The sequence below is a fragment of the Protobothrops mucrosquamatus genome, unplaced genomic scaffold (assembly GCF_001527695.2).
Source record: "Protobothrops mucrosquamatus isolate PMUCROS unplaced genomic scaffold, P.Mucros_1.0 scaffold4619, whole genome shotgun sequence".
In the NCBI taxonomy this organism is placed as follows: domain Eukaryota; kingdom Metazoa; phylum Chordata; class Lepidosauria; order Squamata; family Viperidae; genus Protobothrops; species Protobothrops mucrosquamatus.
This window is the reverse complement of record NW_015390521.1, coordinates 21,377-33,876: the sequence shown is the minus strand read 5'-3', so window position 1 is coordinate 33,876 and position 12,500 is coordinate 21,377. Positions and strand designations below refer to the sequence as shown.

The window sequence follows — 12,500 nt, the reverse complement described above, 5'->3', positions numbered from 1 at the left end:
TCCAGTCTCTTCTTAAAAACGTCCAGTGTTGGAGCATTCACAGCTTCTGGAGGCAGGTAGTTCCACTGGTTAATTGTTCTAACATTTTACTTCTCATTCAAGAAGCTCTTGAACTGAAGAAGCTTCTTGGATGGGAAGCGAAACATCTTCAAGAAAAAGAAACATCCAGTTGCCTTTTAAAAAAGCACCTTTGGACAAGCCGTAACCTGCTTCACCGAGAATATCCATAGGGAAGTTAAAATACATAAATTTAAGAATCAATGTAACCATCATATATTTAGCTTCTGTGAACTATTCCGCTTGAACAAATTTAAACGATCTAATTTAGACCCCAATACAGCATGAGTTCAAACTCTGAAGACATTAAACAATTAATACTAATAATACTAATACTAATAATAATAATCTGTAATACCATCAAACATCCACATCTGCCTATCCCAAGTCCTGGGTAAGGACTCGATAGGTAGACAAAATTGTTCTGAAAATAGAGTTTGTTAAAAACACGTCCCTGTTTTTTAAGAGCTTTCACAACCTATTTGCGAGTTGCAGATTTATTTGCATTTCCCTTGATTTTCCAGGACTGCCGGGATGACGTCGGGGGCGCCCAGAACGCCGGCATGCTGGGAATACTGGTGAAGACTGGTGAGTAAGGCCATCAGGGCGCTAAAATAACTAAACTTGAAATTACGATGGTGTTTATTTCCTTACGTAAAAATATCCATGATTCAGGAATTAGAACATTTCCCCTTAGGAGGAAAAAGAGACAAGCAGGAAGGTGCTTCATCTAGAACAGAGGTATAGGCAACCTTGGCTGTTTTATGACTCGTGGACTTCAACTCCCAGAATTCCTGAGCCAGCTATGCTGAGGGGAAAGGGAGAGGTTTCCAAGCTGAGCCATGCTGGCTGAGGAATTCTGGGAGTTGAAGTCCACGAGTCATGAAGGGACTTAGGCCTAGGCCAGGGGTAGGCAACCTTGGCTCTTTTATGACTCGTGGACTTCAACTCCAAGAATGCCTGAGCCAGCCATGCTGAGGGAAAAGGGAGAGGTTTCCAAGCTGGGCCATGCTGGCTCAGGAATTCTGGGAGTTGAAGTCCACGAGTCATGAAGGGGCCAAAGTTTCCCTCATGTTGGGTCAGGAATTCTGGGAGTTGAAGTCCCCGAGTCATGAAGGGGCCATAGTTCCCCCATGCTGGCTCAGGAATTCTGGGAGTTGAAGTCCACGAGTCATGAGGGGGCCATAGTTCCCCCATGCTGGCTCAGGAATTCTGGGAGTTGAAGTCCAGGAATCATGAAGGGGCCAAAGTTTCCCCCATGCTGGCTCAGGAATTCTGGGAGTTGAAGTCCATCAGTCATGAAGGGGACATAATTCCCCCATGCTGGCTCAGGAATTCTGGGAGTTAAAGTCCACCAGTCATAAAAGGGCCAAGTTTGAAGTCCCTTGGTTTAAATATTTAAATATTTTTTCCTCACAGTCACATGATCAAAATTCGGGCATTTGGGCAGGTGTAGGCAACCTTGGCTCTTTTATGACTGGTGGACTTCAACTCCCAGAATTCCTGAGCCAGCCATTCTGAAGGGAAAGGGAGAGGTTTCCAAGCTGAGCATGCTGGCTCAGGAATTCTGGGAGTTGAAGTCCACCAGTCATGAAGGGGCCATAGTTCCCCCATGCTGGCTCAGGAATTCTGGGAGTTGAAGTCCACGAGTCATAAAAGAGCCAAGGTCACCTACTCCTGTATCTAGAGATTCATCTAGTCATGGATGAATTGCAGAGACATTCTGAAAGGACCTTGGAGATCATCTATGCCAACCAATAACTGAAATAGAGTGGCCACACTCATCTTTCCATCAAAGACCTCCATGGCAGTTGGCCTCTTCCCTTTCTCAGTGACCTTTGCACTCTAGCTTTAACCCCTTGCTGCTGTTCTCACCTGGGTTAACTTCTCCTGCAGGTTTCTCCCACCTCAACTTGGCTATCCAAATATAGGACAAGGAGGTTCTCTCACACGGCTACTCAAATAGTAGCTGAACTGCTGTGGCATCCCGCTCGGTGTTCCTCAACCTCAGCAATTTTAAGGTGGGCGGGGAATTCTGGGAGTTGAAGTCCACTTGTCGTAAGGTCCTGCCTCAACTCCTCCTCCCCAGAAAGCAGAACTCTTCAAACAGGCATCGTTTCAAACAGGAGCTTTTATTGAGAGTTAGTGATGGCAGGAGAGCAAAGCAAGATCCGAAGACTTCCCCCGCGGATTGCTACATGAAAAGTTTTTGTTCGCAAAACCCCACTGCCCCGAGCATCCCACCAGCGCTAGCACCACCCTGCCTCAGCACCCCACTGGTGCTAGCGCTGGCCTGAGCATCCCGCCAGCGCTAGCACCACCCTGCCCCAGAGCGTCCCACCAGTGCTAGCGCCGGCCCGCCTCTGAGTTTCCTAGCGGCACTAGTGCTGCCCCAGAGCATCCCACTGGTACTAGCACCGCCCCATTTGTAGCACTCGCGCCCATGCAGCCCCATTTGCACGTGTGCATGTGCTTGCGTGCTACCGTTTGCGTGTGCGCATGCGCTTGCGTGCGGCCCAGTTGTGGCCACGCATGGGGGGGTCATTTTTTCACATGCACACGCCCGGCCCATTTGCGTGCGCGCACGTAGCGGTGACTGTCTCCCTTTCCGGGCCGCCAAACCAAAAAGGTTGGAGACTTCTGCCCTGGATTACTTTAGCAAAACTGAAACTGAAACTAAAACTGAACGCGCCAGTGAGAACACGGGAAAAGGGCAGACCGACAAAGGGGTTGTTGGAAATTTGCCGTGCCAACGTTGATCTCTGGCCAAGCTCGATACTACTGCTGACCTAATTGTAGAAAATCAGCATTTATTTCTGTTTTTGGTGTTGCCGTTGCAGGGAAATACCGAGACGCCGATGAAGGCAAAATTGACCCTCCGCCCTACTTAACCTGCGAGAGTTTCCCCCATGCCGTGGAACACATCCTGCAGCATCTGCTCTGAAGAAGCACCACAACTTTTGAACGACACACCTTCCAGGGCCACCAAACGGAATGGACCAACGGCGTCCTTTGCACAGCGTTCCGACTCGCTTGGTGCATTTTTTTGTTGTTGTTTTTGCAGGACTGTTTTGGGGACTGTGGTGGAATGAAAGTTCTCTGTGTACAATTGCTTCTCACACCCTAAAAGTTATCCTACGCAACAGGAGTCTGTGCCCCACGTTCCCGTCTGCGTTGCTTGGTCCCCAAGGACAGAGAGAGGATGTGCGAGATTGAGTAAGGAAGGAGATGAGTGACTCGCCCATGCATGCTGCTCAGAGTCAGCTTGAACTGCGAGATGGGTAGCCAATAAATCTATTGATTCTCCTTTTCCTCCTCCTCCTTGCCCTTCTAGCACTGATGATGTTACCTAGTTGGGTCATGAAACATCTGCAAGAAAACTACCAAGCTCAGAGAGCACCAGGGACTCCACAGTCCTTTTCCCTCCCTCCAAACTCCATTCCCTGCTAGAACTGAAGATGTTACCTAGTTGGGTCATGAAACGTCTGCAAAAAAACCAAGGACTCCACAGTCCTCCTCCTCCCACAATCACCACTCCTTACTAGCACAGATGATGTTACCTAGTTGGGTCATGAAACATCTGCAAGAAAATCACCAAGCTCAGAGAGAACCAAGGACCCCACAGTCCTCCTCCCCCTCCTATCTGCAAACCCCTCTCCCTTGTAGCACTGATGATGTTCCCTAGTGAAAAAAGTAGATTATATGCCACGTCCTGGATGGGAGGGAGGGAACTGCCGATAATCTTTTCTGCTGTCCTCACCACTCTCTGCACCGCCTTCCTGTCTGAAGCAGGGATGCCTCCAAACCAGACCGTGATGCTGTATGACAGGATGCTCTTGATTGTCCCTCTGTAGAAAGTGGTGAGGACAGGGGAAGGAAGATGTGCTTTTCTCATGCGACGCAGAAAATGCAGGCGCTGCTGTGCCCGCTTCACCAGGGTCTCGCTGTTGAGCGACCAAGCCAGCCTACTCATTAGCTGTACACCCAGAAACTTGATGCTGGTAACCTTGCTACAGGTAGTCCTTGACTTAAGACCCAATATTTCCGTTGCTAAGCGAGACAGTTCTTGAGGGAGATTTTCCCCATCTTACCACCCTTCTCGCCACAGCTTTAAGTGACTCGTTGCAAGTGGTTAAGTTCGTAACACAATTTGTTACGCGAATCCGCCTTCCCCTTTAGGTTTGTTTGTCAGAAGGCTGCAAAAGGGGATCGTGTAACCCACCCCCCCGGGGGACGCTGCGACCGTCGTAAATAGGAACCCAGTTTTGCCAATTGTCCAAAATTTTGATCACGCCATCTTGGTGGAAGCTGCAATGGTGGTGTGAAAAAGGATCATAAGTTGCTTTTATTAGTGCCATTGTAACTTTGAATAGTCACTAAAGGAATGGTTGTTAAGACGAATATTACCTGTAATGGTTCCTCCCAAAGGAACACGGAATGGGAATGGAAGACATTGTAGGACAAAAGATAAATGCTTCCTTTCCTGGCAGTTTACCTGTTTAAATCCGGGGATTCACCAGGTATATTACACAAAGAGCGCCAAAGAATGGAGGCCTTTGAACTCTGGTGCTGGAGAAGACTCCTGCGAGTCCCCCGGACTGCAAGGCCATCCAACCGGTCAGTCCTGGAGGAGATCAACCCCGACTGCTCTTTAGAAGGCCGGATCCTGAAGTTGAAACTCAAGTCCTTTGGCCACCTAATGAGAAGGAAGGACTCCCTGGAGAAGAGCCTGATGCTGGGAAAGATGGAGGGCAAGAGAAGAAGAAGGGGACGACAGAGAAGGAGGTGGCTGGATGAAGACACTGAAGCAGGAGGCGTGAGCTTCAATGGACTCCGGAAGATGGTAGAGGACAGGAAGGCCTGGAGGAACGTGGTCCATGGGGTCGCGATGGGTCGGACACGACTTCGCAACTGACAACAACAATTACACAAAACCTGCTACATTTTCCAAGTGTCTTCCCGAAAAATCTCCAAAGTGCCTCTTTTCAGTCCTCAGATGACTAAGGGAAGTGTAAGTCCCTAGAAGGAAGCCTCTGAAAGACATCTCCGAGATTCCCAAATTGGTTTATTCTTCACGGATGCCGGCCTTTCTCAAAATCGACTCGCTTAATACAAGGGTGCCTGGGGAGACCCAATTAGTGGCCCTCTCGGTCATTTCCTACCGCCTGTCCCAGCCAGGAAGAAAATTATAGCGGCAAATATGAAGTCAGCAAAATAGAGCCCAGAGGGCTCCTAGGGCAGGCAAGAATAAAAGCCACCGGCCATTTTTACATTGTAAAAAAATTAAAAAGTGTTCAAAAGTGCTAACGTGTTTTTCCAACCCGTGTAGGAATGTAAGGCTTAGCAGCTGAAAGGGTATAACCCAAAAAACAATTTGCAGCCTCTCCTCCATCGTCAAAACTCAGGACCCAGCTTGGAAAGAGACAAATTTCTTCTCCTCGTGTTAAAAAAAATAAACTCTTAGAAATGTCTTGGGTGGAAAACGTGGGTGACCGTTTCGGATCTTAAACCCGGCTCAGACCGACTCAAATTCTCTTTGCCAGTCAACGTATCTTTGACTGAGGTTCTTGGCGGAGGGCTTGGTGTGAGAGATGACATCCAGGAAGTCTTCCGTTGTGACTGTGTCCAAGTGGATCACCGGTAAGTTTCCACTGTCTGAGGAAAGAAGATCTCCAATTAGAAATTTAAATGTCATCCAGAGTAAGTCCCCCAGTGGTCAATGAACTACTCAAATCTCAATAAGAATGGAATGGAATGGAATAGAAAATATGGAATGGAATGTAGAATAGAATAGAATAGAATAGAATAGAATAGAAAATATGGAATGGAATAGAAAATATGGAATGGAATGTAGAATAGAATAGAATAGAATAGAATAGAATAGAATAGAATAGAATAGAATAGAAAATATGGAATGGAATGGAACGGAATGGAACAGAAGAAAACAGAATAGAATAGAAAAAATATAGAGTAATAATAATAATAATAATAATAATAATAATAATAATAATAATAATAATAATAATAATAATAATAATAAAGTTGGAAGGGACCTTGGAGGTCATCTAGTCCAACCCCCTGCTCAGGCAGGAAACTCTACACCATTTCAGACAAATGGCTGTCCAGTCTCTTCTTAAAAACTTCCAGTGTTGGAGTATTCACCGCTTCTGGAGGCAGGTGGTTCCACTGGTTAATTGTTCTAATTGGTCAGGAAGTTTCTCCTTAGTTCTAGGTTGCTTCTCTCCTTGATGAGTTTCCACCCGTTGCTTCTTCTCCTGCCTTCAGGCGCCTTGGAGAATAGCTTGACTCCCTCTTCTTTGGGGCAGCCCCTGAGATACTGGAAGACTGCTATCCTGTCCCCCCTCGTCCTTCTCTTCATTAAAAGAAGACTATATTGAATGGCATGTAACCCAAACTCTGATGAGATCCTAGAAGGGATGCCTCCGAACGACACCTCCATACCCTGAGCCCTGTTCTGGTTCCTCCAGCTTGTCCTACTATGGTAGCTTATTCTCACTCTGTGTGGGCATCCTTTTATTTCTTATCTCATTCCCCAAAGTTGTACCTTCCGATCTGTGCTACCCATTGTCCTACCTGCAAGTTTTAGGGAGCCCAGACTCGCCCAAAATACCTGACTAAGGGTTTCAAAAGTTCTTTCTGGCGAGAAGGTTTCTATGGTCTAAGAAAGGCTGCTAATTTTATATCAGTGACTAAATGGGAAGCGAGTTCCCAAATCCTAAATAAATCTAATTGGAAAGAAACAAAATGCTGCCATCTGCTGGTACAGATTGATCATTGATCATTTACTCTTCCAAGCTTGCTAAGCTAACTTGGCTAGGACAGGCGTCTTCAAACTTTGGCCACTTTAAGACTTGTGGACTTCAACTCCCAGAATTCCTCAGCCAGCCAGAATTCTGGGAGCTGAAATCCACAAGTCTTAAAGTGGCCAAGTTTGAAGACCCCTGCGCTAGGATATTGTTGTGATTCCTCGCCAGCCAGTGGATCCGGCAGCTGAGTCTGGGGAATCAGAGGAGAAGGAGGAGGGGCCTGGAGGGACATCAGAGTCAGAGGAAGGCTATGAGGAGCTCCAAGACTTACAGTCAGATGAGGAGCCTGGCCCCTCTACTCGCGCTCAGGCTGTGCTGGGAGCCTGAGTTGGACAGTGATGAAGAACAGCTGGGACAAATCCCGGATGCACGAAAGCGCAGGCAAGAGAAGCGAGTAGGACAGAGGAATGCAATGGGGCAGCTCCAAAGGCAAAGGAGAAGGCATTAGGAAGCCACGCCTTGGCTGCATAATAAAAGGGAAGGTATGGGAGGTGCTGGTTGCCGAAGGCCACCATTCATGTTGAGGATCGAGTTTCCATGAACTGTGTTTGTTTTGCCTTGGACAGGTCTGTGAAAATAAAAGAGGTTGGTTTTTTCCCTGCGGTTCCAGCCTGTTTCTTGGAAGAGCGGTTTCTCCTTGTGAGCTTAACAAGGACTCACGTAGGCTGGGAAGGAACAGATATCCCTGGTTGCTTGATACTGAGCACCTGTTCAGCTCAAAGGCCCAAGAGGGTTTTTGCAGTACCTGGCTGATGACTTTCCAGAGCGCTGAAGATTTTCCTCACAGGGCGCATGGCTGCCTCTTTGCAAACCAATTTAACGTCGGACCCCGAATAGCCTTCCATCTCCTAATGCACAAACAGGAACGGAAAGATGGGCTTGCANCAACCCCCTGCTCAGGCAGGAAACCCTATACCATTTCAGACAAATGGCTGTCCAGTCTCTTCTTAAAAACTTCCAGTGTTGGAGCATTCACCGCTTCTGGAGGCAGGTTGTTCCACTGGTTAATTGTTCTCACTGTCAGGAAGTTTCTCCTTAGTTCTAGGTTGCTTCTCTCCTTGATCAGTTTCCACCCGTTGCTTCTTGTCCTGCCTTCAGGCGCCTTGGACTTCAACTCCCAGAATTGTGGACTTCAACTCCCAGAATTCTCCAGCCAGCCAAACCTGGCTGGCTAAGGGATTCTGGGAGTTGAAGTCCAGACCTTTTAAAGTTGCCAAAGTTGAGAAACGCTGCTTATAGATTCCTTGACTCCTCCACCAAGGTCATTCATGAGAACCCTGGATAACCTGGGTTGGGCTTCTTTCTCACCTGGCTGAGCAGATTATAATTCAGCGCTGTCCTCAGCTCCACTCCTCCACTGTTGCTCACCGGGGGAAGCCAGTGCTGGATCATGGCTTGCCGTGCCTCTGGGTTTGGGAGGTCAACCAAGATCCTCTTCTCCAGCCGGCGCAGCATGGCGTAATCCAGTTCCCTAGGAGAGAATAAGGAGGGCAGACATTGTTCTGTTAGCGAGACATTTCAGCACTCTTTCCTCAAAGTATAAGGGGTAAAAAAGCTCCTTAAGACCAGGGGTCTTCAAACCTGGCCCTTTTATGACTGGTGGACTTCAACTCCCAGAATTCCTCAGTCGGCCATTTTGATGAAACTGCGGGCTTGGATCCAGACCAGGGGTCTTCAGACTTGGCCCTTTTATGACTGGTGGACTTCAACTCCCAGAATTCCTCAGTCGGCCATTTTGATGAAACTGCGGGCTTGGATCCAGACCAGGGGTCTTCAAACCTGGCCCTTTTATGACTGGCGGACTTCAACTCCCAGAATTCCTCAGCCAGTGTGCAGAGATCCCCAACCTTTTGATATCTTCCGTGGAGAGAGGTTTTTCTTTTTTTCTTTTTAATACATATTTTATTAATTTTCTAATTTTACAATCATGAGTACTTAATAAACAACGTGTTGTCTGGGTCCGTTGGTAATTCAGTGGTACATATTAACTTTCTCAGTCTAGTTCCAATATTACACCATCCACTGGTTCCTTGGTCCTCTCTTCTCCCTTCCAGCTTCTATTCTATTCTATTCTATTCTATTCTATTCTATTCTATTATATTCTATTCTATTCTATTCTATTCTATTCTATTCTATTATATTATATTATATTCCTCTTCCATTCCATTCCATTCTATTCTATTCCATATTATCTATTCTATTCTATTCTATTCTATTCTATTCTATTCTATTCTATTCTATTCTATTCTATTCTAATCTAATCTAATTCTAATCTATTTATTCCATTTCATTCCTCTTCCTTTCTATTCTATTCTATTCTATTCTATTCTATTCTATATTCCAGTATCTATTCTAATTCTATTATATTCGATTCCATTCCATTCCATTCCATTCTATTCTAATAGCAGCCTTCCAGTAATTGAGGGGCTGCCCCAAAGAAGAGGGGGTCAAACTATTCTCCAAAGCACCAGAGGGCAGGAGAGGAAACAACGGTTGAAAACTGATCAAGGAGAGAAGCAACCTGGAATTAAGGAGAAACTTCCTGACAGTCAGAACAATTAACCAGTGGAACAGAAGTTGCCACTAGAAATCATGGGTGCTCTTATCACTTTAGGCTTTTAGGAAGAGACTGGACAATCACTTGCCTGAGATGGCATAGGTCACAAGTCAGCAACCTGCAGCTCCGGAGCCACATGTGGTTCTTTGAGCCTTCCCTTGCGGCTCCCAGCCTCCTCTGCCATTCGCAGAGAGAGACAGAGACAGACAGAGGCACTTGAGCTTCCCTTCTCTCTCTCTCTCTCTCTCTGTGTAAGTCAGTGATGGCGAACCTTTTAGAGACCGAGTGCCCAAACTGCAACCCAAAACCCACTGGTGGAGTTGGATCCAGACCAGGGATAGGCAACCTTGGCTCTTTTATGACTCGTGGACTTCAACTCCCAGAATTCCTGAGCCAGCCATGCTGAGGGGAAAGGGAGAGGTTTCCAAGCTGAGCCAGGCTGGCAGAGGGAATTCTGGGAGTTAAAGTCCACCAGTCATAAAAGAGCCAAGGTTGCCTACCCCTGCTCTAGGGCAATGATGGCGAACCTTTTAGAGACCGAGTGCCCAAACTGCAACCCAAAACCCACTTATGCATCGTCGGGTGCCGGGTGGGTGTGGCCGATTGGGTGGGTGTGGCCCATTGGGTGGGCGTGGCTGCGGTGGTAACGGCAGACTGGGTGGGACTAAAACGTTCAATCAATTCCAACTTTGCAAGATCTTTTTTTTCCTGCGAGAAGTTGAAATTGGCTGATTGATTGAACCTTTTTTTTTTGCACTCGGCGGCGGAGGCCTAAAGCGAAAAGGTTTTATAAAACCCAGCTGAAGGCCTAGGACTGGGGCGACGGCGCGTGTGCCCACAGAGAGGGCTCTGAGTGCCACCTCTGGCACCCGTGCCATAGGTTCACCACCACTGGTGTAAGTAAAAAAGGAGCTGAAAAGCTTACTGGGCGGGGCTTCTCCTTTGGCTGCGTCTCTGCAGGAAGCAGGAAGCAGGAAGGGCAGGAGAGAGCTAGCAAGCCCAACTATGCTGGTTCAGGAATTCTGGGAGTTGAAGTCTTTGAGTCATAAAAGAGCCAAGGTTGCCTTTCCCTGAGCTTGTTGGAGAACAGCTTGAAGCCAGCTTGCCAGGTGAGCAGAAGATCGGAGAGAGGCAGAGAGAGAGAGAGAGAGAAAGAGAGAGAGAGAGGAAAGAGAAAAATAGAAAGAGGGAGAGGAAAAAGAGAGAGAGAGGAAGAGGAAAGAGAAAGAGGGAGAGAGAAAGAGAAAAAGAGAGAAAGAGGAGAGAGAGAGAGAGAGAGAGAGAGAGAGAGAGAGAGAGAGAGAGAAAGAGAGAGAGAGAGGAAAGAGAAAAATAGAAAGAGGGAGAGGAAAAAGAGAGAGAGAGGAAGAGGAAAGAGAAAGAGGGAGAGAGAAAGAGAAAAAGAGAGAAAGAGGAGAGAGAGAGAGAGTGGGGGAAGAGGACTGGCAGACCAAGGGCAGAGAGAGGGAGAGGGAGAGAGGGGGGAGAGAGAGACAGAGAGAGACCCTTTTGACATCTAAAATGAAGATAACACTGTATATATCCTTTTTTATCTTTATGATATGTGTGTGTGTGTGTGTGTGTGTGTAAGTAAAAAAGATAGTGGTAAAAAAGGATATATGCAGTGTTATCTTCATTTTAGATATCAAAAGGGTTTTGCAGCTCCCAGTGTTTTGTTTTTGGTGGGAAACGGGTCCAAGTGGCTCTTTGAGTGTTTTGGGTTGCCTACCCCTGGCATAGGTCCTCCTGCTTAAGCAGGGGGCTGGACTAGGAGACCTCCAAGGTCCCTTCCAGCTCTATTCTATTCGAACCCCACAAAAAAGAGGAACACGAGAAGTCCACTCTTCCAATTCACAGCCCATCCACCCGCTTAACCTGATAGTAAAACTTTGATTTAACGGGCTAATTAAGGAGGAGGCTAGGAAAACATTATTTATTCAAGATTGACTATCAAACTGGAGAGCGAAGGAGCAATTTGTATCACCACACAAATGACGTCGCGAGTGTCAGCACAACTTCATTTTGGGCAGGCAAAGTCATTATACCAATTGCACAAATTTCTCTCAATTCACACAGATCTTGGGGTGGGGGGAAAAAAACCCCGATATCAATTTCTGTCAATTCACACATTTGTGAGGAATAATATAGCCCACTAGCATGTAAAGTGTGTTGCGCCGTGATCCTTAAAACAAGGATTTTGTGGTCCTTGCTTACTTTTGTACAAAAACCACTTCTTCTTTTTTAATCGCAGCCTATTTTGATCCCCACTGGATCTTCACATTAAAAAAAAAAAAAAAGGGAGGGATTTTCATGCTGAAACTTTAGCACTCCTAATTGCAATAAAACCCCAAACTCTCCCTATTTTTAGAGAAGATCTATTTTTTTTTCCGAGCGCCGGATGATTTAAGCACCTTAGGAGTTTCTCCGCTGAGAATCCTTCTTTAGCTTAGCCTATAGTAAATAACTTGGCCATCAAGTTGCTTTTTAAATACCAGCAGCTGGCATTTGCTCTTGGCATCTGCTGATCTTCTGGAGGATTACCTACTTTGCGGTGGAGACGGCAAGAACCGAAGCAGAAGCAAAAACATCAGTAATAATGATGATAATAGTAACAAAGAAGCCCAAAGCTTCCAATTAATCTTGGAAGGCTTTAGCCAAATATCCTGGCTTTTGCTCCTCCGAGTAAGTAAAATCTTTATCTGTGTTTAGAGGCTCATGCAGAGGTATTCAAAACAGATTCTCCGGCTCCCTTACCAGGGTAAGTTGGAAGCTGCTAAAACAAAGACAAGGTCATCGGATCGGGCCAGGCCGTCCATCTGCACCAATAATTCGGTTTTCATCCGTCGGCTCCCTTCGTGTTCACCCCTGTCAAGAGATTGGGGGGCAGAGGAAAAGGGGAAATATAAGTCCTGGGCATGGGAGAAGATTCCCCATTGCATATAGTCCTTCATTGGTTGAGTGGCTATTCAAAATTGCAACGGCTTAGGATTGTTTTTCACGCTTAACGACCGATGCAGCATTCCTCTAGTCACGCAATCAAAATTCAGAGGCTTGGAAAC

General features: G+C 46.6%; 2 protein-coding genes across 3 annotated transcripts in view; one reads left to right on the top strand and one right to left on the bottom strand.

The window, feature by feature from the left end:
* Positions 1 to 3,352, top strand: part of HDHD2 (haloacid dehalogenase like hydrolase domain containing 2) — a 16,766-nt gene extending 13,414 nt beyond the window's left edge. Inside the window, exons 6-7 of the mRNA XM_015828525.1 lie at positions 582 to 645; positions 2,898 to 3,352. Of these exons, the coding sequence (XP_015684011.1) occupies positions 582 to 645; positions 2,898 to 3,001 (168 nt within the window). The 3' untranslated portion in view covers positions 3,002 to 3,352. The remainder of the gene's footprint in view (positions 1 to 581; positions 646 to 2,897) is intronic.
* A 1,588-nt stretch (positions 3,353 to 4,940) lies between these two features.
* The window catches only part of KATNAL2 (katanin catalytic subunit A1 like 2), a 27,572-nt gene continuing 20,012 nt past the window's right edge, over positions 4,941 to 12,500 (bottom strand). For both annotated transcript variants that reach the window (XM_015828526.1, XM_029286696.1), the window contains exons 11-14: positions 12,196 to 12,306; positions 8,193 to 8,355; positions 7,630 to 7,732; positions 4,941 to 5,712 (exon numbers count right to left, since the gene is read on the bottom strand). In XM_015828526.1, the coding sequence (XP_015684012.1) occupies positions 5,573 to 5,712; positions 7,630 to 7,732; positions 8,193 to 8,355; positions 12,196 to 12,306 (517 nt within the window). In that variant the 3' untranslated portion in view covers positions 4,941 to 5,572. The remainder of the gene's footprint in view (positions 5,713 to 7,629; positions 7,733 to 8,192; positions 8,356 to 12,195; positions 12,307 to 12,500) is intronic.